General features: G+C 37.1%; 1 protein-coding gene across 3 annotated transcripts in view; it reads left to right on the plus strand.

Moving 5' to 3' along the window:
• Positions 1-23,739, plus strand: part of LOC105210966 (uncharacterized) — a 254,870-nt gene that overhangs the window by 159,398 nt on the left and 71,733 nt on the right. For all 3 annotated transcript variants that reach the window (XM_054232911.1, XM_054232910.1, XM_054232912.1), the window contains 2 exons: positions 3,558-3,891; positions 4,074-4,211. In XM_054232911.1, coding sequence (XP_054088886.1) covers positions 3,558-3,891; positions 4,074-4,211 — 472 coding nt within the window. The remainder of the gene's footprint in view (positions 1-3,557; positions 3,892-4,073; positions 4,212-23,739) is intronic.

A 23,739-nucleotide genomic window follows, 5' to 3' on the forward strand; every position in this document is an offset into this window, starting at 1 on the left:
AATTTAAGGTCATTACCAGTGCTCCAGTGCCCCTATAGCATTTTATTTTATTTAACCTTGACCTTCCACATTAATAATTATCAGTCAGCATTGTATCCATATATTTCTGCAGAGTGGGCTCTGGATAAATCACGCTCTTTTTGTGGTTTTCACTCTCTTTGCCAGCAGAGTTCTTCTCTTATTCAGTGAGTTCACTCTGAGCATTTTGTTGCTTACAGTTATGACACATGCTTTTTGGGCTTTGCCAATTTTCCTGCCAAGCTTTCCTTGCTTCCCGCATTGCTCGAGGTATTTTTATGTTTTTAATATTTTTGTTTTGTTTTGTTATTGTTTTCTTTTTTTCAATTTCAAAAATGACAACTGCAATTTAGAGACATACTCGCTACCAAAATAAAATTGGCTTGCCAAATGTGTTGTTCAGTGCAGCTGAAATTGCCAAGAACAACGCACACACCGAACGCGCCGACAAAGCGAAACGACGCGACGCGACTAAACGCGAGTGCTCCATACAAGATCTGTTCCTATACAAGATCAACTGTATTCCTTAAATTATAAAATGTTTGTGTTTAGGAAATGCATTTGGCCGCGCGCAATTGCAACGAACTTAGAATTGAAACGAAAATCAAAACGAACCGATCACACAGAAACAATACGACGAATATCGCAAAATTCACAAAGATCGCGACTAAACAACAACAACGACAAGAAATATATGAATTTGAAGTTGATAAAATTACTTACAGTTTAACACAGCCGCCAATGGAATGCGTGCAATAGCAATAAGAGTAGTGAAGTGTCAACCAAAAACAAAACATTTACCGAAGCGTTAAAATCATATATTCGTACGCGTGACTTATATACATACATATATACATATAAGAAAGAGTTGTTGCCTTAAAAAAAGTTGATAAAAATAAAAAGAGAAGCATAAGAACAGTGGTTACTTGCAGTTACTTTGAAAAAGCATAACTCACGCTGGAAAAGCTGCGCGATAAAATGTGGTTCCGCCTCTCGGGTGGCGGGAGTAGTGGCGGTGGCGGCACTAGTGCTGGCAGCGGTGCAGATTCCACCGATGATGCATCACCCACACAAAACAGCAACCACACGCTGGCGGTGCCCAGTTCGACAGGCGGCAGTGAGCCATCGCGTTTTGAGAAGTTTCGACGTGCCAGCTTTCGACGCAAATCCACCGGTCAAATGCCGACACGCAAGCGTTCCAAATCACCACATTTCATATTACAAGCGGACAAATCCACATCATTGGAGGAAGCGGACGAGGATGCGGAGAGGGAACGCAATGCAGAGTCGGCGCAAGAACGCTTAACGTCGCCAAACGAGAATGCAACGACCAAAGCCTTGGATCACAGCAATGATGTGGATATAGTGTTGAATGGTCCAGAGGGCGCAACGTCCACACTGCTTGTACTTAGCGATCCTAAGCCGGAGCATAAGAAAGCGACACTTAAGTCCATTAAAACGGATCCACCCAAACGCAAGTTTTATAAACACTTCACCTCATCAACGGCGCGTCGGCAGGGTTCATTGGAGAGCGCCGAAGTGCCACCGGCACTTTCCTCCTTGGGTGAGTTCACACCGAAAAGCGCTAAGAAGCAACGTAGCGTCGCGTCGGTTGCAGCTGCTAGAAAGTACAGCGATGATGAGGACTACGATGATGACTTGGACACCGACTCTACCGATACGGATGACGAGAGCAGTGATGCTGACGCTGACAATTTATCGCCCAAACGTGGCAATGGTAAGGAGAAGAAGATACTGCTCACCGATCCGAAGTATAAGCATAACCGCATCGAGAAGAGTTCATCCAAAACGAAGATGAGTGATCTGGAGAAACGTGAAAGCTTGAAGCGTTCGCGTAGTGCACGCAAACTGGCAGCAGCTGAGCGTGTGGCTGCCGCTGCAGCGGCAAAGGCGGGCGCTATGGCAATGCCGAGTGCTGAGGAAGCGGGTACTAGCCCGCTGAAGAGTAAGGATAAACGCGCGGAGAAGGAGGCGTCCAAGAAACATACACGTGGCCATAATAATCTTAATTTGCATGCGCTTGTCAAATTCGTGATGAGTAATAAGAAGTTTTTAAATAGTGAAGAATTTACGCTGACGCGTCGCAAGTCAATCTCAGAGGCCGCCACAACGATTGTCACTGTGGCGGCCACATGCAAACCCATGCCGATTGCGTTGAAGTATGCGCCCGAAAGTGTGGTCGCTGATGCGCCGAAAGAGCACGATGCCAAAGCGGAGCGCAATGTGGTGTTGGTGAAGAAACAAAACCTCAAGAACTCATTTTGCGATCACTTTAATAACAACAATAACAATGAGTGCCAAAGTCATGACGAATGCATGCAGCTTAGTGATAAGGATAAAAAGAAGAAACTGAAGAAACAAAAGAAGAAATCAGTTGAGCTAGAGGAGTGCGCCAATCGTGAAATCTACAAATACATTTCGGAGGAGGACACACAGAAAGCGCTGGATGCCAAAGTGAAGCGCAACAGCTCAAACAGTTCGAAGAGTAGTAAAAGTAGCGGCAACTTTGAAGATGAAGCCTTCTACTCTTGCGACGAGTTGGAACGTGAGGAGCGTGCGCGAAATAATCGTGCTGGCGGTGTTGGTAGTGCCAGTAGTCGCGGTGGCAGTGTAAGTGGCGTGGAAACATCACCCAACTCCAATACGTCTGGCTCGATTTCATCCACATCGAACACCTTGTCGCCGACGATTTTTGTAACGACTGATGAGACGGGGACGCAAACAACAGCAACAACAAGTACAATTATCAAGCGTAAAACATCTTCCCCATCTCTCACATCGAGAGTTGCGGCCAAGATTAACGAGAAGACGAATAACTATCGTAATCGGAGAGCGGTCGCAGCTGCTGCGGCTGCGGCAGCCAATAAAGTGGCCAAGAAGCAACGCAAAGGGCAAGTGTCGTTGACGACAGCCATCGGAGGTGTTAATGTAGCTGCAGGCGCTGGCGCTGGAAAGCGTGCAGAATACTACAAACAATTAAGTGTTGGTGAGCAAAAGTCCAAAAAAAAAAAAGAACTCGGCAGATAAGCCGGAAAAGAGCGATAATTATATTAGAACTTGTGTGGAAAAATTAGTTTAGGTCGAGAAATACTGAGCTCAGAGAACACATAAGATCTAGCTAAACTAAAGTGTCGTTCCAAATAAGTCTCCATCTTCATCTCGACAGAAAAGGGACACATTTTTCTAAACATATCACGGTCTGTTCTCTGTTCTCTTTATAGTATTTTTCGTCCGGGACTACTTTTCTTATGGAATAGATGTTCCAGATCTTAGTCCAGTTTCCCTCGGATATGGATCGATCTCTTTACTCTAGTAGAGACTATTGAGATTTATGTCATTTAAATCTACTCGGTTATGAAATTGGGGATTCAAACCCATTAGACAATTTTTAAGGGAGAGCTCGGTGGAGCTGAAATTTTAAGACTTTTCCGAATAGAAATATCTTTTTTTGAAATATTTTTGCATTTTACATCTTAGATCCATTACTAATTTGTTCTTTCTACCTTTTTCATTTACAGAACGCTTGCACACATCATCCATAGTACGGCAACCCTCCGATCGCAGACCGGATGCGGCCAACCAAGCGCTGCGCTCCAACGGCACAGCCGCAACGTCCGCCGACAACACAGACGACGTACAGCTACGTTTGCCAACGAGCGGTGCATACCCAGCTGGCGGGTCGGGCGAAACCGGCGCTGGCATTGTCGGCAAGGGCGCATCGGGAGGACGCGGCGGCACACGCGAATCGAACGTGCCGCTGTCGGGCGATGCCACAGGCGACTTGGGTGGTACAGCTGCTGCCGATACGAGTGCGCAGGACGCAGCAGAAGGGAAAGATGCACGACGAGAACGGTGAGTTGCATTCGGTTGATGCATTTTTTTTTTTGTTTTGTAATAATGATTTTCTTTTATGTTCTGTTCCCTCATACACAACAACACAAACTGCGCTACTCGGCATGCAAAAATTTACATCACATCTTCGGAAATCGAAATCCAAACAAATTGCATTTGTTTTGATTGCGACGTGTGCGCAGTTTACATCAACATCATCAAAATAAAAGCGCTCCCGTCTCAGTAAATCGCTCCGAATCGTATAAGGAGCGTTTATCGCAAAAACGCAATCGCAATAGTCGACGCAAAACATCAGATCCTAGTCTGACGTCAAGGCCAAAGTGAGTACCGTTTGTACATATTTACATATATAGACCTATAAACAAAAGATATCGATGATCAGAAAATGTTTGTTATTGCGAGTTTACTTACTGTTTACTTGCAATAAATAGCCATTCATACGAGAAGTGAATTGTGAGAATTCTTATATTTTTGAGTGAATTTGAAAGGGACTTAGCATTGCTATAGATACTAGAAGGATTATAAGGAAAAAGGAAGCGACAAAGAGCACAAAAGATCTAACCAAACTTAAGCGCTGTTATAGAACATGACTCCTTATATTACTCCATGGAAGTGTTTCGAGCATTCATGAGCTCTCTAGCCGTTGAACTTAACAGTGCTCTAGATATCAGAAGGATTATTTCTAAGTTTCCGTGGAGAGTGAAATTTTTGAGCTGAGACTGAGGTGACAAATATCTCCAGGTAAAGCCATAACTGTATTCAACCAAAGATAAATTTGTTGATTTTAAAGGTTAGATGATTGGTGTATATTCAAAATTCATATTGCGAGTGTTCCTCCGTCTGAAAGAGATTCATACTTGTTTTATATGAATTGAATTGATCTTGAACGACGAGATGTTTTCTTGATGAGAGAACTGACAATTTACGAGCTTTTGATTCGGTTTTAATATCGAAATATATTTAAAGTTCAGAAACAGAACGATGTAGAGGGAGGGGGAGAGAAGAACGAGAGAGGCATAAAGAGATAGAGTATAGTAACTTATAGTGGATATTTTTAAGCAATCTCGAAATCTAACGGTACTTCGATAAAAACCGAATATATGAAAAGAGAAAAAGAAACAGCACGATATAGTGAGAGGGCGATAAAGAACGAGAATGGCATAGAGATAGAGAGAGAGAGTATAGTAAATTAAAGTGGGTATTTTTAAGCAACACCTATACTAAAATGTAATCTAACTTAAGCTGTGCAGTATGTTTCGATTCTCAACTTTTTTATTATTTTCGAAGATCAAACTTTTCACTATATAACTTGACCGAAAAGTTTTATACATCATTGAATTAAGAGGAAAATGTAGATTATATAATTTTTTTGGATTTTTAGTCACTATATCCTGTAATTAATAATATTTATTTTCGAACATCGAATCCAAATATTTCTAATTTGAAAGCTAATTGCTCCTATAATTAATAATAATTTTATAGTAATAAATATTTAATAATTTTTTTCGAACTTCGAATCCAAATATTTCCATTTTGGAGGTTAACTTCGAAAATCGAAAAACACACTGTTTTTGCACTTTTTCGAACTTCGAATCCATTTATTTCGATTTTGGAGGCTATCTTCGAAAATCGAAAAATACATTTTTTTTTTACTTATGACTCACTCTCTCTGGAAAAATTAGTTTGGTCCAATCTGTTGGGTATTGTGTTGCACAGTATAATGGATATGTAGATGAATATACTCTCTCCTACAATGCAAGAAGAGTGAAATACTGGACTGATAGTAATTGAAAGCACTAAAAATGTGTGACAAAAGAAAAATTATTAAAAATAAATAGTTTTTTATGAGCTCTTCTAAGTTCATATTCGCCCCAAATACCAAACCAACAGTAATTTGTTGCTTTTGTATGCAAAGTTACTGCTCCAGTTCAACACACACACACACACCCACATATACAGAGGTGCATTCAAAAACTATTCATGGCATTATCGCAATTTTTGTGAAAGACAAAATCTCTTTGCCAGCTTTGGCACCTCAATTCGCAGCCACAAAAGCATATGTGCCGCATCATAAACAGACTTTTTGCTTCCGCCATAAACCACAAGTGCTTGCGTCGTATATGCCGCTGTTTTGCAGACTCTTCGTCTTCGTCTTCCACTTCGAACGTGGCAACAACCGCAACGGCGGCACAATGCCAAGGCAACGACGCGGGCGGCTGCTGTGAGCTGTCGCTTTATGATGGAAGACAAGCTGCAGCAGTTTATGCGCCAAGCTCACCAGTCGGAAGCGAAAGAAGCCAAAGCAGACACACACATTTTGCAACGCCGTCGAATGCATTGAGCTATTGCCTGCCTGCGCACTGATTGTTTTGCACTTTTGCCGTTTTTTGTTATTGTTGCTGCTGCCGTTTAACCACAAAATCTAATAAACGCCGGTGCACCCACACACACACTGTAACGGTAAAATTGATATTTTTGCATTTTCTGCTGCTGCTGCTGCTTTGGTGCTGCCACACTGTGCCGCAGCTTTAATAATTTGCTGGAAAATTTGTCACTCCCTCATAACACAGTGTGCGCAGAAACGCGTAAAATATACTATTTATGCGTTGAGGTGTGTGTGTGTGCGTATTCGTAATTGTAATGCCTCGCAATGTAAACAAATAAGTTTCCGGTAAACAATGCGCTTCTTCATACAAAGGGTAGGCATTGGAGGCGTTGAGGCACTGAAATTTCCCTGTATTACTTGTGACATGTGGCATAGTTGATATTCAAGGAAATGCGTAAGCAAACAACAACAATAAAATACGGTTAATTATTAGATGTTGACAAAAAATGAAATTAATAACCTCAAAATGCCAAGATATGCTGAATTTTCGGAACAGATCTGGAGACTTTCAATCTTTAGTGTCTAAGTGTCGAAAGCACTAGCTAATCTAGTACAAGTGATCGAGTACTATGCTGGTTTCTATTTCAGAAGAACTCTCAAAATGCATAGAAAGTCTCGTGCTTGTCCGCTCTTCTCCTGAAGTCCGTTTGGAGTTTGGCAGTTGCTGTGGCGTTATCTGACTGCTGTTTCTTTTACCAGCTCTGTCCCCTCTATACTGCCGCTTTGTGTCAGCGGTACGCCTCTTCCTTGGTACATTCGTTGCAGGCTCTTTGGTACCGCTATCTCCTCTTATTTTGTCAACAACAAGCTATTTGGCTTCTGCGAACGACTTCTCTTCGTCCAGATGCCTGAGGTACTACTTTATAGTGGTTCATCCCTACCCTTCGGGGATCGTTGGTGCCACCTGGTCAGCCTGTCTCAGGTAGTGGAGGATATTTACCACTCCAGTGCCTCTTTTTCCTGTGAGCCCCTGCACTGACCGTTGCCTCTCAGACTCTTCGCCGCTGTCCTTCCTGACGGGTACTTTTGTGGAGTACGTCTTTGCCCGATCCTCCTTTAGGATTTTGTCCCCTGTCTGGGATGTCGCTGCTCGTTGAGTGTACGTCTCTTGCTAACTCCTCGAACATCGAACGCTGCACTGCCGTTAGGGCATCTAGGAAGCGTGTTCTCACTCTTCCTGAGCGTAACCCCAGCTCTATTGTTTTTGTTGTTGTTTTTATTTGTATTCTTGTCCATCTGTGTCGTACGACCATTTGTCTCGAAAAGTGAAGTCTCCTGGTAAAAATTTACTGTAGGGAAGCAATAAGTTCTCCACACCAGAGCCCAATGACGTTATAAGGCCGGCATTACTTCCCAAGTGGGCTCTGTGTTGGGAAGACTCTGTTCGAATATAGCCTGATTTTTTTCCTGGCTGTCTTATCATCCGTGGGAGGTTGCATAACACCGTGGATTAGAAGATGGCAGATCTTGGTTCGACACGTTTCATTTAAATTTAAAATATAAAAAAAAAATAAAAATAAAAAAAAATATTTTATTTGTCCTTCTTTGTCAACCTCATCATATATTAACTTATACCTGCTTCAAAGCTTTCGCTACAGTTCTCGCAGAGCTTTCAACAACCAAAAAGCTTTATGCACGTCCACATAACTTACGTTCCACTAACCACCCACATACGAGGTCCAAAAAGCTTTTTAATTTTTTAAAGCTTTTCCACGCATGCTTTTTACTCTAGCACATCTGCTAAAGCTTTTTGCGTACTTTCACGCTTTTCCAGCTTCCTTGAAAATACTGGGTTATTGTATACAGGGATTTTTATTTCACACTGTGTATGTTTGTGTGTGCTTGTGTGATTGTATTGGTTTTGTGTTGTAGCCGCTTTTTTTGGCCGAAAACTCAGCCAGCCGTCCTCCAAAAATTCTTCAGTTACAAATCTGGCGTTCACTCAAACGCTGCTGTTTTGCTTTAGCATCTAACCGTAAACGTACGTATTATTCGCTGGCGTGTGCTCGCGTGTGATTTGAATTTCGCGAAACAAAATAAAACAACAACAAATACAAATATTGCATATTTTCATATACAAAAATAGAGTGCATTTCAAATTTGCGTGCTGCTGTGAAGTGAGTTTTTCGTTAAATTCACCAGGCAAATTGGTGCTGAAAAATTAAGGATTTTCAAGTGCCATTGCTGTCAATATACTTGTGCTGCTATCTGCGAAGATTAGCCGTAGCCGGTGTTTTGTTGTCGCCATTGTCTTTTTGCAAATTCTTAATAAATGATGTGTCAGCGCGAATTTTAAAATCGCTGTCGCCTGTGGAATGTGCTGTTATACTATAGACGACGCAGAGTTGATATGTGGAAAATTCAGTTAACATAAATTTGAATTATTAAACTCGTGTGCGCGTGTGTGTGTGTGAAAAATAATTATTTTCGCTTAATAAATTTTCTTTAATACACAATTAATGGACTTTGCAGCGCATTTGGTGAGCGAAATGTGACCACAGGACTGCTTTTTCCTTAATCAAATATATACACATATGTACATCTGTATATGCAGTATGCAGCAATAAATACATATTGACTTACAAAACAAAAAAAAAATATTGCACAATTGCTTTGGTTGGTGGGAGACTTGCGAAAATCCATGGATTTCGACAATTTCGCACTCTATTCCAACGCATAAATTTTTAATTGACACGGAAGTGGGTTAAAGGTCTATAACCGTGTGCATGTTTTGGCATTTTGCTTGTGTTTTTTATTGTTGTTGCTATACATACATATATTAGCTTCGTTTTCAAAATTTGTTCCTTTCTTTTTGTTGCTGTGAATGCCAGCGAAATTTGTTGCTGTCATAAATCTGCTGCAACGCACATAAAATCTATGTTTGACTGGTATCTCTCTCTGCGTGTGTGTGTTTGTGGCTTGCATACACGCGCCTAGCAACCCACACAGATTCAGTGCATATTCTTGCCATTATACATGCGTATTCTATTATGCCACTATGCAGCATGTGCCTAAGCTTACATACAAACATATATTTACATACAAATGTATGTGTCCATGTGCGTATGCATGTCTGTATTTGCTTGCCCTAAATTTTATTTGTTTAGAAAAATCAAAAAGTAAAAGAAAAGCATAATCGCTGGCGCTTCATCGCTTCATACCAATGAAAAATAGACATTTCCAATTTTTAGCGTTTAGCATTCTTTACGCTGGCACTGGCACTGGCGCTGGTGCTACAAATTCAGCCATGTTCACCCTTCAGCGTCTGCTCGCGAATTAATAACTAATTGCTGTTTTTTTGTAGATTTTCTTATTCTAAGTATTTGTTGTGTGCTTTTCATTGGAATTTTTTTTTTTTTTAAATAAAATGAAAAACAAAATTATTATGAAATATTTCAAATATAATTCAGTTTATATTTAAAATTTGTTTAAATATTATTTAATTATAATTGAGATAATGTTTATATGTTTCATGTATTAAAAAAAAAAATAAAACAATTTTTTAATTAAAAAAAAATCAAATCAAATAAATTTTTTAATTCAAAACAAAATTTTTTTTAATTCAAAAAAATTCCAAAAAAAAATATATTTTTTTTCAAAATAAAACAAATAAAAAATATTTTGAAATAATTCCTTTTGTTTTTATAATTTTTTAATTCCAAATTAGATAATTTTTATATATTTTATTTATAATAAAACTAAAAAAATAAATAAAAAAATATTATTTGAAAAAAATTCAAAAAAAATTTTATTAAAAAAAATTCAAAATTTTTTATAACAAAAATATTTTGAAATAATACATTTTGTTTTTATAATTTTTTTTTAACTCTAAATTAGATAATTTTTATATATTTTATTTATAATAAAAATGAGGTATTTTTTTATTTTATGGAAATTAATATTTTTAAATATTTTGGTTGCGTTTAATGATACTTTAGTTTACATATTTTTTTTTGTATACGGTTCGGTCAAAGTTAGATCCTCGAAAAAAAAATTTTTAAAAAAGTATTATATCGAAAAATATTGGACCACTTATAACAACTGTCATAGAAACTTGAAAAAGTTTTATACACCATTGAATTAAGGAAAAATGTATAATTTTCCATATTTTGGATTTTTTAGTTGCTATATCCTGTAATTATTAATAATTTTTAGAAAAAGTCCTTTTTTCGAACTTCGAATCCAAAGATTTCCATTTTGGAGGCTAACTCCGAGGATAGGAGAATACAATTTTTCTACTTATGACTCTATCAATTCTGGAAAAAATTAGTTTGGTCCAATGTCTAGAAAAAAATTCGATTGTGTCGTTTAGTGTTATATATAAAAACTTCGAATTTAATTTTGCTAGGTTAAATAGGAAATTTTGTTACATCTATTGACAAAAGAAAGGAGTTTCGCTTGAAATCTGATTTTACACAGGATATAGTAATCGCTTATTTTAATTTATTTTTCGGTTTCAATTCTGATTCCACAACAACTCTGAATATTTTTATGAATATATATTGAATTTTATTGAATATATATATTTTTTTTCATTTTTTCTAGTTATTTATTTTTTATTTTTCTTTTTTATTATTTTTTATTTTTATTATTAAAAAAATATTTTTCCGGTCCCAATAAACATATTATGTTTTATTTTTGCTATAAAAATATTTTTTGGTTCCCAATAAACTGATTCCCTGTATATTAAAATTCTTCGTACTTTTTCTATATGTTTTTGAGTACATTTTCCATCCACACATCACTCTTACTTTGCCGATTTTACAAATATTTCCCATCAATAAAACCGCTTGCAATTTTCCCGGTAATCACTTATCAAAGAAATTCCATTTTCAATTACCTTATCAGCAATTATATTGCAAGCCTTAGCAATTACAAACTAAACATATGTTCTGCAGAGATTCTATATACCTAAATAGGAAAACAAAAACAAAAACCATTCACTAAGCGCAAATAAACAATTCACACAGAACTTTGTTATCAAAACATCCCACACAATTGAATAGAGGAAGATAACAAGCAATTTGTTATTATAATAAATACTTTTGTAAAAGCGCTCAGGTAATAGATATAGATATTTTAGATTGACGAATCCAACAGACAACTGACAAAAATCCAATTGAGTGAATCATAAAAAAGAGATTGAATAGTATGAATGAGATCCAACCACCTCTTGGGTTAAAATCTAAATTTTTAACATGAGAGAGATAGAGAGAGGCAATTGAAAGTGACTGCTTTGTGATAATATAGTATATATGTATATATAGTATATGTTTCTTTTCACTCACAGTTACTATATATCATATATCATAGAATAATTATTGACAGACTTCGTAGGAGAACGACTATGCTTTGTTCTATACCCTTTAACGATTCTCGATTTTTGGGAATATTATAGAAGTTCTCTTCAGACGAAATACTATGATGTCGCATTTCCTAAACCGCAGTTCAATCTTAAATTTCATCGAAGAAACATTAAAAAATAATACTCTAAAATGTACAGCACATATTATCAAGAAGAATGCGATTATAGGCTCCACTTTTCGCTGGAAACGTAAATAAAGTTAAATATAATATTTTATAGCCTTTTCGCACAGGAGTTAATTGAACAATTAACCAAGTTTTGCTCGATTAAAGCACTGATTTAGATCGATTTATCACACAAAGGAAAAATATTATTATTTTACCACATTAATTTTTAATTGAATACAAATTGAGCTGAAAATGGATTGCAACTATGCTATGCGGGTTGTTGCCCGCGCTGTAAATTTGGCTGTGTTTACTGATAAAATAGCAATCAGCTGATGAAACTTGCCAACTTCTTACGAAGGGCAAAACTAAAATGTGTAACAGCTGCTCGTTAATCGAGTAGCCGGCAGTGCGAAAGGCAAAAACTGGTTTCTCAATTATAAACTTAATTTATTAAATTAATTTGGTTGTGCGAAAAGACTATGAGGCTACTATTGAAGGTTCGGAGATTAGATATACAAGGCAGAAAGTCTGCAATATGGCTTTAACACTAGAATTATAGCATATCCGCATCTTACTTCCAAGGCTTAGGCTAAACAACACTTCAAAAAGTTTCTAATTCGACTTTAACTTTTTTTTTGGAAATCAAAACCTCTATTAGACAGCTGGCTTCGTCCAATATGACAAAAGAAATTTAAAGCAAATTGAAAGCAACACACTTACGTCATCAGCCATCCCACCAATACTCAAATAATTTCACATTCATTTTCACCGCTGCAATTCCACAGAATTCTGCAATTCGTGAGCATTGAAATTCTCGCACATTTCGCATTTTGCAAATACCAAATTTTGATATTTATGTAATATTTAATTACTGTATTTTGATTGCGAACCGTATACGAATTGCTGTAATGTGTGCGCGCCTCAGTGCACCTCGTGCAGGCGTGTAACAGGCAAATTGCGAGCGTTATGGAAATTACGAAAGAAATTGCAATTTTTTACGAGCGAAACACATGAAATCGTACAAATAAATACCGTTATTTCGACAACGCTAAATATTGAAATTGATTTGGAAACTGAAGCCAACTGAACGAAATTGTAATAAATTAGAAAACTGCGCCTAAAATACGGCAAACCATTAAAATGTCTATGAAAACAAAGCGCGGTGGGTCAGTCGGTGAGTGAGTGAGCAAGCACCGTTGTATGGGTGGTTGGTTGGTCTTGGCTGATCGACAAAGCGCAGTAAGATTAGTTTGTTGACACAATGGCAAATAAAGCATGTCACTGTAACCAAAATAAAAACATCGATCACAACAAAAACAACAACAACAGCAATAAAAGTCATAATCGAAAGGTCGGCCAAAAATAAACGAAAGCGCGAAATGTAGGAACCAATACCAATATTACAGTTCAAATTCGCCGTAGACATGCAGGCAGACCGCAGATGGACGGCCAACTCCAACGTTTAGGGAGTGGTGACCATTTGGAAAACGCAAAGGTAGCGCCAAAAACTACAAAAAAATATAGAGGCTACTGCGTTGTAATGAAGTTACAAATAGATAAATTTAGTTATTGAATGTGGCGAGAAATGCGTAAATTGTCTTATGACATTGAAAGCGTTGCCAGAACTAGCAAATATACATAGAGTATATATAAAATAGAAAGAAAAAGTAGTAGGAGACAGGGTGGCAGGTGAATATGGGTGTGTCTTAATGACAATGATTTTGCATAAGCTATTGATTGCGCTATTCTGTGAAACTTTCTTGATTTCGCCGAACCCCGAAAAGTTGGGAAAACAAACACAAGATTTGTCGTATTATGAAGGGTGATCCATTTCAAGGTTCCCTAGTTTTTTAATGTAAAAAAATACAGAAAATTAAAATTTATTGTGGAATATTTTTAACATTCGAAAGAAGAAAATTCTTTGGAATTTATATTTTTAAAGAATGGCCGCGGCTACGTCTAAGTTGGTCCATCCGTTGAGTCCCATTTTCGATGACTAGTTGAGCATTTTGACTGGTAATTGACGAATGACACGCGCGATGTTTTGCTCCAAGGCCTGCATCGAAGCGGGATTGTCCGCGTAGACTTTAGACTTTACGTACATATTCCCACAGTAAAAAGTCACACGATCTTGGTGGCCAATCGATCAGCCAAAAACCCGACATTATCTGCACACTAAAGTGTTCTCTCAATAAATCCATTGATTGATGCAATGTTTGGGAAGTGACGCCGTCTTGTTGAAACCAAATGTCGCCGAGACCACGTGCTACGGTTACGTTCTCATCGTCATCATTTTGGAAGAAATATAGACCGATGATTCCAAAGGCACACAAACCATATTAAACCGTTGTGTTTTCTTGATAAAATGTCAGCGCTTGAATCTCTTCAGGTTGCTCTTCGTCCCAAATGCGGCAATTTTGCTTGTTAACATATCCATTGAGCCAGAAATGGGCCTCATCGCTGAACTGAATTTGGCTCGAAAACGTCTGATTTTCTTGGAAGTTTTCAAGAGCCGATAGAGCGAAGTGTTATCACTTGCGGAGGTTGAACGGCTTCAGTTCTTGTACAAGCTGAATTTTGTACGCTTTCAATTTAAGATTTCGACGTAAAATGCGCCAAGTTATTTCATATGTCAGTGCGAGTGGCTACGACCTTCTCTCGAAGGTCTTCGTGTACACTCCCGTCGTAGCTGAGATAATATACGCATGTTTAGTTAACCCAATTGTAAAGTCGGGTCAAAGGTCAAAATCATTTCATCAGCTGTTTTTTCCCCTTTTTTGTTTTTTTAACATTATAAAATGGTAAGGAAGAAATAATAAGACTCTTTTTTAACTTCAAAACGATCTTGAGAACACTAGGACTTAAAAAACCACTCCTTGAGTTATACTATTCAAATAATGTTCTCTTTAAACTATTACCCTCAAACATACAAAAATGTATAGTACATAATACTGAGAACGTGTTAAAATGCAATACTTTACACCAATTGTACTTTCGTTTCCACTGCATTCCTTTCCTCCTTTGGCTCCGCACTCCATTCTTTTCCTTTCCGATCTTCTTTTCTTTTTATTATTTGCAGTTAACCGTTTTATGCAAGCCTTCACTTTGCTTTTCTATTCATGCACAATCACAAAGTTCGACGTCATTGTTGGCCCATCTCCGCTGTCATTTTTACCTTTCCTGCCTGCCTGCTTGGCTGGCTTTATTCTCCGCGTTTTGCATATAACTATAACTTTCCAGCGCTTCATTTTCTACTCCTTTTGAACAAACGCGTTGATGGTTGCCCGGTGGGGTTGTGGAAGTCTATGGAGCGCATTTAAAAATAGAAATGACAGCTCACTATTGTCGGCCTGTGTTTGTGTGTTGCCCGTTATCTATCTGTTGGCGCAGGCATATTGCCACTACTGTCATTCCTTTTAACTCCTGCGTCCAAAGTGGGACAAACAAACTTTAACGCACCAAAATGCGTATCTGTTTGATGTCTACGGCAGTATATGTATTATATGTGGGGTTGGTGACTGTGTGTGTGTGTAAGTATGTATGCCAACATCAAAGACAACGTGAGAATATCTCTACTATTATTATATGGCGACATATAGTTTATATATCGAGCCGGTGCATTCAGCAAACGGCATACATGCGAATAGAGTTGCCAGCGGAAAGTAAAATAGAGATTATAATAATTATTATATACATAAAGTGGTTTTCAATAAGAGCACTACACAAGTTTTATTAAAAAAACAATTCGATGCCATTATGTATGCAACTCTGTTCTCTTTAGCCTGGCCACCACGGGCATGCTTGCAGAAGTTCAGACGCTGAACCCAATTTTCGACGGTTTTCAAGCATAAATCGGCCGATACTGCTGCCATTTAACGTTCGATATTCGTACGAAGTTCATCAATCGTCGCTGCCTTGTTGGCATAGACCATAGACGTTGACGTAACCCCACTAAATAGTCTAATGACGTCAAAACGTACGACCGAGACGGCCAATTGACTGGGTCATTTCGTGAGCAAACACGTTCACCAAACTTGGTTTTCAATAAATCGTTTATTACATTCGCTGTGTGGCTTGTGGTGCCATCCTGTTGGAACCACATATTCTCCACGTCCATATCGTCCAATTCGGGCCAAAAATATTCGGTTATCCTTGAGCGGTAGCGATTTCCATTCACATTAACGTGCCGGTCTTGATCATCACGAAAGAAGTACGACTCAAAGACGCCGCCGACCTATAAACCGCAACAAACCACTCATGGAGTACGTGTGGATTGCTGTCTGACCAATAACGTTAATTGACGAAGCAATTCAGCCAGAAATGAGACGACAATAAATTGGCGCTCTTAAAGTTGAGGCCACTAACTCTGAAATTCGGTAGTAAATTTTAATAATTTCGACTCCTTGTTGGATCGTATATCTTTCCATGATTAAATGGCAAACCTTACTGAAAAACAATGTCAAAAGAGCTGGAAAAAATATGGGGTCGTTTGCTGTCCCTGTCTGTCTATTGGAAAACCTTTATATAATACCGGTTTCCGGCTTATGATATATTTGAAAGGAGATCCACTTCTAGGATTTTCCACTTTATATAAATTTGCAGTTTTTCTAAGTTCCTCGGTCACAAAAAGCTTCAATATTTCGTCGAATCTCAAATTTTTTGAAGGCTACCATTTTTTGTCTGAAAACTGTTTCTAAATAGTAGGTACCCCTTCAAATTATCTTAAACTGGGTTCCCAAATGTCAAATATTGTCTAAATATCAGCACTTCAATTGACAGCTGTCAAAATACAACACTGTTCACTCGAAATAGCTGTCAGCTATAATTTGTAACTGTCAAAATTAAATACGACGCTTTTGAAATCTCGAAAGCAACAAAATTATACACAGTAACTTAATGGATTTCAGCTTTTATTATATTTCCATGGTGTTGGCAACAATTAAAGTAGTCGTCTGTGACGCTTCCTCCGCAACACTTAACAAGGAGTTGGCGCCTCAACTATTGTGCCGTGTCCTGTCATTGCAATTCACATTCACTGCTTCCACATGTCCGTTACACAACAACAAATTTGTCATCTGACTATATGTATCTATGTATGTATCCTGTGCGACCCACATTTCATCACTCGCACAATCCACCTTTTCCACGCTTCCTGCCAGTACGAGTACTCCACACACCACACCCTCCGCTCGGCTTGGCACTTCGCTTTCAATTTAAAAATATTATTGCTGCATGACAGTTAGATGAGCACGTGGAGGAAATGGCTGTAATAAAGCGGAAATATTATATGTTCTTCCTTTATTCCTTTTTGTTTTCTTGATTTTCATTCAATTTGGCACGCAGTTATAGAATAATGACAACAACAATAATAGCAACAAAGTAATTCATAACCTCTTCGGAATAGCGCTTAAAATGAAGCAAAAATTTAACTCAGCGCAAGTCTTCAACTTGTAGAGCTGCTTCTAGCTTCAGTGCTTGTGTCTGTGTGCATCAGTGTAACTTGGGATTTAGTTGAATTTCGTTGGAAGTGAAAAAGGATTCACCTTGCGCCAAAGTTGCCTGCCACTCTCTTAATTGCGGCGTGACTGTGACTCTACTCGCTATTCTTAAAGCCGCTATCATTCAATTCAATTGTGCAATTCTAGGCAACAATGCAATTGTGTGCGGGCAAAGTTTGATCGAAAAACTTTGCACTGGCGTTGTGCTTTGTGCGTGTTGAGTTTACACAAAGTGCGGTTAGTTTAGATTTCGCAATTAGGAATTGTAAGAGATGAGAGGTGATTGGCAGCGGCTGTGAGTCCATTTGGTGCACACGTTTCAAGCAGTTTTTATTATCTTCAAGTTATGTGAGATTTCAAACTTGTTTTCATGGAAATTACGGTTGAGTGCATCTTGTCATCTTGCTTACCATAAATTAGGTGAAATCGGATAATAACCACACTCACCTGCCATACAAAGGTTAGACTGGAAATTACTAAAAGTGCGTTAACTCACTAACGGAAAACGTCGGAAACACTAGATTTTATAGTAGAAAGAAGCTACACTCAGATTAAAAAAAAAATTGGAAATGGGCGTGGCTTTGCCCACTTATGGACCAAAAACCATATCTTAGAAACTACTCGAGCGATTTCAATGAAATTCGGTACATAATACTTTCCTGACATCCTGATAACATGAAAATTGGCGAAATCGGTTCACAAGCACGTCTACTTCCCATATAACTCAATTTTGAATTCCACCTGATTCCTTCACTTTATAATATATAATGATGCAATGAAGATAGCACAATAAAACTTAACACAAATAATCTATTGGTCTGAGGTAACACTTGTGGAAAAATTTTCGAGATCAGACTATAACTTTTCAAGGTCCCTGATATCGTACATAAAGAACTCAGTGCCTGAGGCTAATTTTTCATCGAAAATGTCGGTAAATTTCTCCGATATTTTGATGTAATTCAGAGAATTCAGAAATATTTTTCTTCTAATATTGAGTCTCTGTACCAAAAATGGTTAAAATCGGGCCATAACTTCCCCTAGCTTCCATATACCTAATCATAGGTTTTTCAAAAATACGGCGGGCTTTCGATTGATGTACGAGATATCTTAGCCAAATTAAGTGAGCGTATAGTCTTGGATATAGTATATCTTGGTGGTGAAAATTAGTGAAATCGGTTCAAGAATTACCTCAGGCCTCATATAATATTTATGAATTTCACTGCAATTGCTTTTCTATATCTTCACTAATTCCAACCAAGTGGCCTACCCTTAGTAGTGCATTCCACAAATTCCTCTTCCGTCACTCAACAGCAACACATCATTCCGTTGTGCTCAAGAGCACTTCAACGTGCCATCGGCCAATGCATCATCCGCCGACTTTCAAAGCCAAGGCCAAGTTGAATGTGTAATGGCTGTGAACTCGTAAAGTCGACAGCTTCTTATTCATCTCTCGCATTGAACACAGTTATTCGACACCTCTAAATGTTTACTTTATAGACGAAATAATAAAAGAGTGAAGAAACGCAACCAGCAACATATACGAACTCAACTCTCTCAGCGCAAATGTCTAGGCAATAAATAAACAATTCGATTTCTTTTTATATGCGACGCTAAAAGGATTACACAGTTACTACTGCTTGTATGTGAATGTGTGTGTGCGAGTGTGTTTGGCGAATAACATAAAAAAGCCACAAATTAATGGAAATAAAATTTCATCACCTGCTTTAGGCAAAATCAATCGACCTACCACCACACAGCCGCCGCCATCAATTTAAGCTATGTCCACAGTCTCCCACCGCCTCCCTCCTTCACTATAATTGTGTGCTTGTGTGTGTGTGTGTGTGTGTGAGTCTGCCCACTAACGGTGCATCAATCAAATAAATTAAATGGCACAGAAGACACAGCTGTTGGTGTGTGGTGGCGGGAGGGTGAGGTGTTAGTTTTCACCTGCGCCAAGACTCACTGACTTACAGATACAGATACAGATACATACGCAAGCACACACACATTAACATTAACACATGTGTGTGTTTAAAGTTTGTATACATGAGCGCTGGTCTGACTGACAGCCGGATGACAGCCGCCTGTATGCCATGATGTTGCTGTTGTTCTTTTTGTTGTTGTCGGATAGGAATATTTTCCTGTAAACAATTTTCAATTCGCCTTATAATACCCTTATAATTCGTCTGCAAATGACTGCAATTGTACTTTTAACTGAGAATCGTACTGATCGGTCACTCCATTCAGCTATGGCTATGCACATAGCGCATGTGAGGCCTTAGGGCGTTGGAATTTGCTAGTAATTAAAATGTGTTGATATGCAAATAAAATAAATATGCGTGTGTGTATAGGTGTTGGTGAACATGATATAAGAAAATTTTTCATTTCCGTTGGAGACAGGCGACGCTGCTGGGCAGCAGAAGGGTGCAAATAAATTGTTGATAGCCAAGCAAGTAAGGCAGAATGCTTTCTATGCTGTGGGGAATTATAATTGAAACCTGTCTCAGTAGTGCTTAAAAGTAATGTTTATAAACATAGTATTCTAAGTTTCTTCGAAGCTTAAAGTGTGCGAATAACGTTATTTTGAAGTAATTTACTCTGTTCTGCTCGGAGTCCTGCTAATTTACAGAAGAAATTGCAGTCGATTTTTCAAACCCATTTGAGATATTTTCGGTATTTTATATCATTATTCTTCAGTTAGCCATTTACATTATAGTCTGAAATATACACTATAATCCTTTATGTCGAAGAGCAAAGATGGATCATTTGAGGGAATTTATTTGAAGAGAAGTTAATACTGAAATATTCAATATGGTCATACCGGTATTTCTGAGGGGAAATATCATAGAAAATCATTAAAAAGGCAAAAACCGCTTTACTAAAATTTTAAAAAATTTTAATCTCAAAATTGTATCCAAAATTATACTTAAACTGTCTGTAATATTTGAAAAATGACATAAAATACTTTCAACTTAAGAAAAGTTGTTATTGATTTATAAAGAAATCCTTCTTTAGTTGAGATACTGCTGAGAACCTCCACTGTACAAATTCATATATATATTTTGACATCTTGTTAGCTAATTTGGTGTTGACTTTCTATAATTTTAGAATCCGATCTATTAATCCGACAACAACTTGCAACAACACAAAAAAAATTTGTTATGTCCTGGGGTCTTACTATGTATGCTACATGTTTTACGGGTCGCTGAATCCGAATCCGAGGTCCATTTATCATACCCATCAGATCGGCGTTTAGAGATTTCTCCGAATTCGAGATTAAAATTCACCGAATTCGCTTGAAACTCTCTACTCGGGGGTTTTCGGGGTCGCTGATTAGAAATCCTGTATTGGTTTTTCAAAATTAAAAATGGCGGATCCAATATGGCGGTCGCTTTTATGAAAAATTCATCGGATTCGCTTGAAACTCGCTACTCGGGAGTTTTCGGGGTCGCTGTTTACGAATCCGGTATAGGTTTTTCAAAATTCAAAATGTCGGATGCAATATGATTGGCGCTTTTATAAAAAATTCATCGGAATCGGTTGAATATCGTAACTCGGAGGTTTCCGGGTTCGCTAATTACGAATCCGGTGTCTGTTTATCAAAATTCAAAATGCCGGAATGCAATATGTCGAATTTTTTAAAAATGTCCCCAATATTGGTTCGCCTTTTTGAATTTTTAAAAAGTAACGTCAAATTCTCTCTCCCTCAATAAAAAGTAACTATCCCCACTTGCAGAATACGTATAATAATTGTATTTGATTCGAAAACTATTATGCTGTAGTGAATAAAAAACATGAAAAAATAATTCGAATTTTTCCTGCTATTTTTTTTTTTAATATATACAATAATGACAACGCATTCCGCATTAATAAACGCAAATTTTTACGCTGTCAACGCCCACTTTCCCAACTGAAACTGAAATTTTTACTTTAAAAGCCTGCAGCCATTGTGCACATTTGCTAAATTGTTTTCGGCGTGATTTATTTACTTAGGTTTTTTTGCTTTTTTTCTTCTAATTTTCCAAACGAAATTTTTGTCTATATTTTAATTATTTCAATATTGAAAGCAAATCTTGATTTATGTTTTAATATTTTTTCAAATTTTTTTTATTCTGTTTTTTTTTTTTTAATTTTTTTTACTCTTTTTAATTATTATTTAAACAGCATCGTAAAAATTAAAATTTATATGCCTTACTTTTTTTTGCTACACTTCCTTGCTCTTCTCACCTCTCTTTGCATTAAAGATCATTAGCGAAAGCTCAAACCACAAAATTTCGAAAAATGAATGAAATTTTCAAACAATTTGTGGCGCGGAAAATTATGAATGATTTGCTGGAAGAGTACCGATTGGCTAATGTTGGTTTGTGTAAACAAACGTTTCCGAAATGGCAAAAATATTATTTCTTGCTTTTTCTTGTAAATACTTTTTTTTTTTTTTGAAAATTTTAAATTTTTTTTCCAAAATTTTCTTTTTTTTTGTATCTTCTTTGAATTGAATTTTCTACGCATTTAGCGTTAGTGTCTTTACTGTTATTATTTTCCAAATTTCAAACGAGAAATCTTGCATGTTCTACACGCTTTTGTTGCCTTCCTCTTCAGCTTCCCACTGTCGCTCTCATGCCCTCTCTCCTTTCCTTTCAGTCCACTGGTCAATTGGTAAACAATACACGCCGACCATTTGTTTCACTTGATTGGCAATAAGAGGAAATATCATTGTGCAATTTTTCAAATTCAAAATGCGAAAGTTTTCGAAACGTAATAATTTAGCTTGCTTCCCGTGTGGGGGTGTACATTAAAATCAGGTGAAACTAATAATTTAGGTACATACCATCTGTGTACATAACCGTAGTTTTGTATTTAATTCTGTTTCGGAAACATCGAACATGTTTCAGAAATCTAGAGGAAATACAAAGGAAAATATATTGATGCTCAACTTAGTCTGGTTGGAACTTATAGAACTAGCAATATCACAGGAACGATGGAAAGTTCTGTGCATCATTTAATCAGAAATCGATTTTATGTCCTATGTAACTGTGTCGAATATATAAAACAAATCTTTAGAAATTCTCTTAGATTGAAAGGCCCTTCGAGAGTGGAGAATTGAGTAAACAACTGGTATAAACTCAATTGATTGTTATAACTCTCTTAGCTTGTAAAATCATTAGAGTGTAGGGAATCAAGAACACAACTGGTATAAATTCAATTAACTTTATAACTTCATAGATTGCATAGCGATTAGAGAGAGGAAGGGAGGAGAGCACACAGCTGGTATAAATTAAATTGATTGGTATAACTCTCTTAGATTGTAAATCCATTAGAGCGTTGGGAATCGAGCAACCAACTGGTATAAATTCAATAGATTGGTATAACTCTCTTAGATTGAATAGTCATTAGAGAGTTGGGAACCGAGTAAACAACTGGTATAAATTCAATAGATTTGTATAACTCTCATAGATTATATAGGCATTAGAGAGTTGGAAAACGAGTAAAGGCATAAATTCAATTGATTGTTATAACTCTCTTAGATTGTGTAGCAATTAGAGAGTAAGGAATCGAGCACACAACTGGTATAAATTGATAATTGATTGGCATAACTTAGATTGTAAAGCCAATAGAGAGTAGAGAATCGAGCAAACAACTGTTATAAATTCAATTGATTGGTATTACTCTCTTAGATTGTATAGCCATTAGAGTGTGGAATCGAACAAACAACTGGTATAAATTCAATTGATTTGTATAACTCTCATAGATTATATAGCCAATAAAGTGTGGAATCGAGCAAACACCTGGTATAAATACAATTGATTGCTATAACTCTCTTAGATTATATAGCCATTAGAGAGTGGAGAATTGATTAATATAACTATCTTATATTGTATAGCGTTTAGAGAGAGGGGAATCGAGCACACAACTGGTATAAATTCAATTGATTGGTATAATATTCCAATAGAAAGATTTTGCTCCACTTTAATGAGTTATCCATGCGATTGGCATAAATTCAACTGAACTTGTTTGTTGTAATTGGTAAGCGAGCAGAGCTTATTACGTGTAGGCCAGTGACGAATCGAAGACGCCAAAAAGTAATTATGTTAATCGAAGAATTTTCCACAAATAATATATTAAATTTTTATTTATCGCTTGCCCACAAACGCGCGCACAAAGCATCCGCAATATTATTTGTAATAAATCTGCAGCGCTCTGACTGGCAGCAAGCCATTATCCTACGATGTACAAATGAATGATGAATTAAATGCACAAGTACTTACTTTGCCACCAGGATGTTTTTATTATTGTTACACGTGTATTTGCTTAAAAACAACAACATACCGTGTGTATGGGGAAAAATAATATTCCATCATTTTATACATATAATAATAATAAAAATATTTAATTGATTTTCTGCAAAATATTGAATTTCTCATATGTTTGTTGATACAAGGCGGCGGTGTGCAGGCAAATAAACAATTGTTATTGTACACAAATGCAAGTAAT

This window comes from Zeugodacus cucurbitae, chromosome 6, assembly GCF_028554725.1.
Source record: "Zeugodacus cucurbitae isolate PBARC_wt_2022May chromosome 6, idZeuCucr1.2, whole genome shotgun sequence".
Lineage (NCBI taxonomy): Eukaryota > Metazoa > Arthropoda > Insecta > Diptera > Tephritidae > Zeugodacus > Zeugodacus cucurbitae.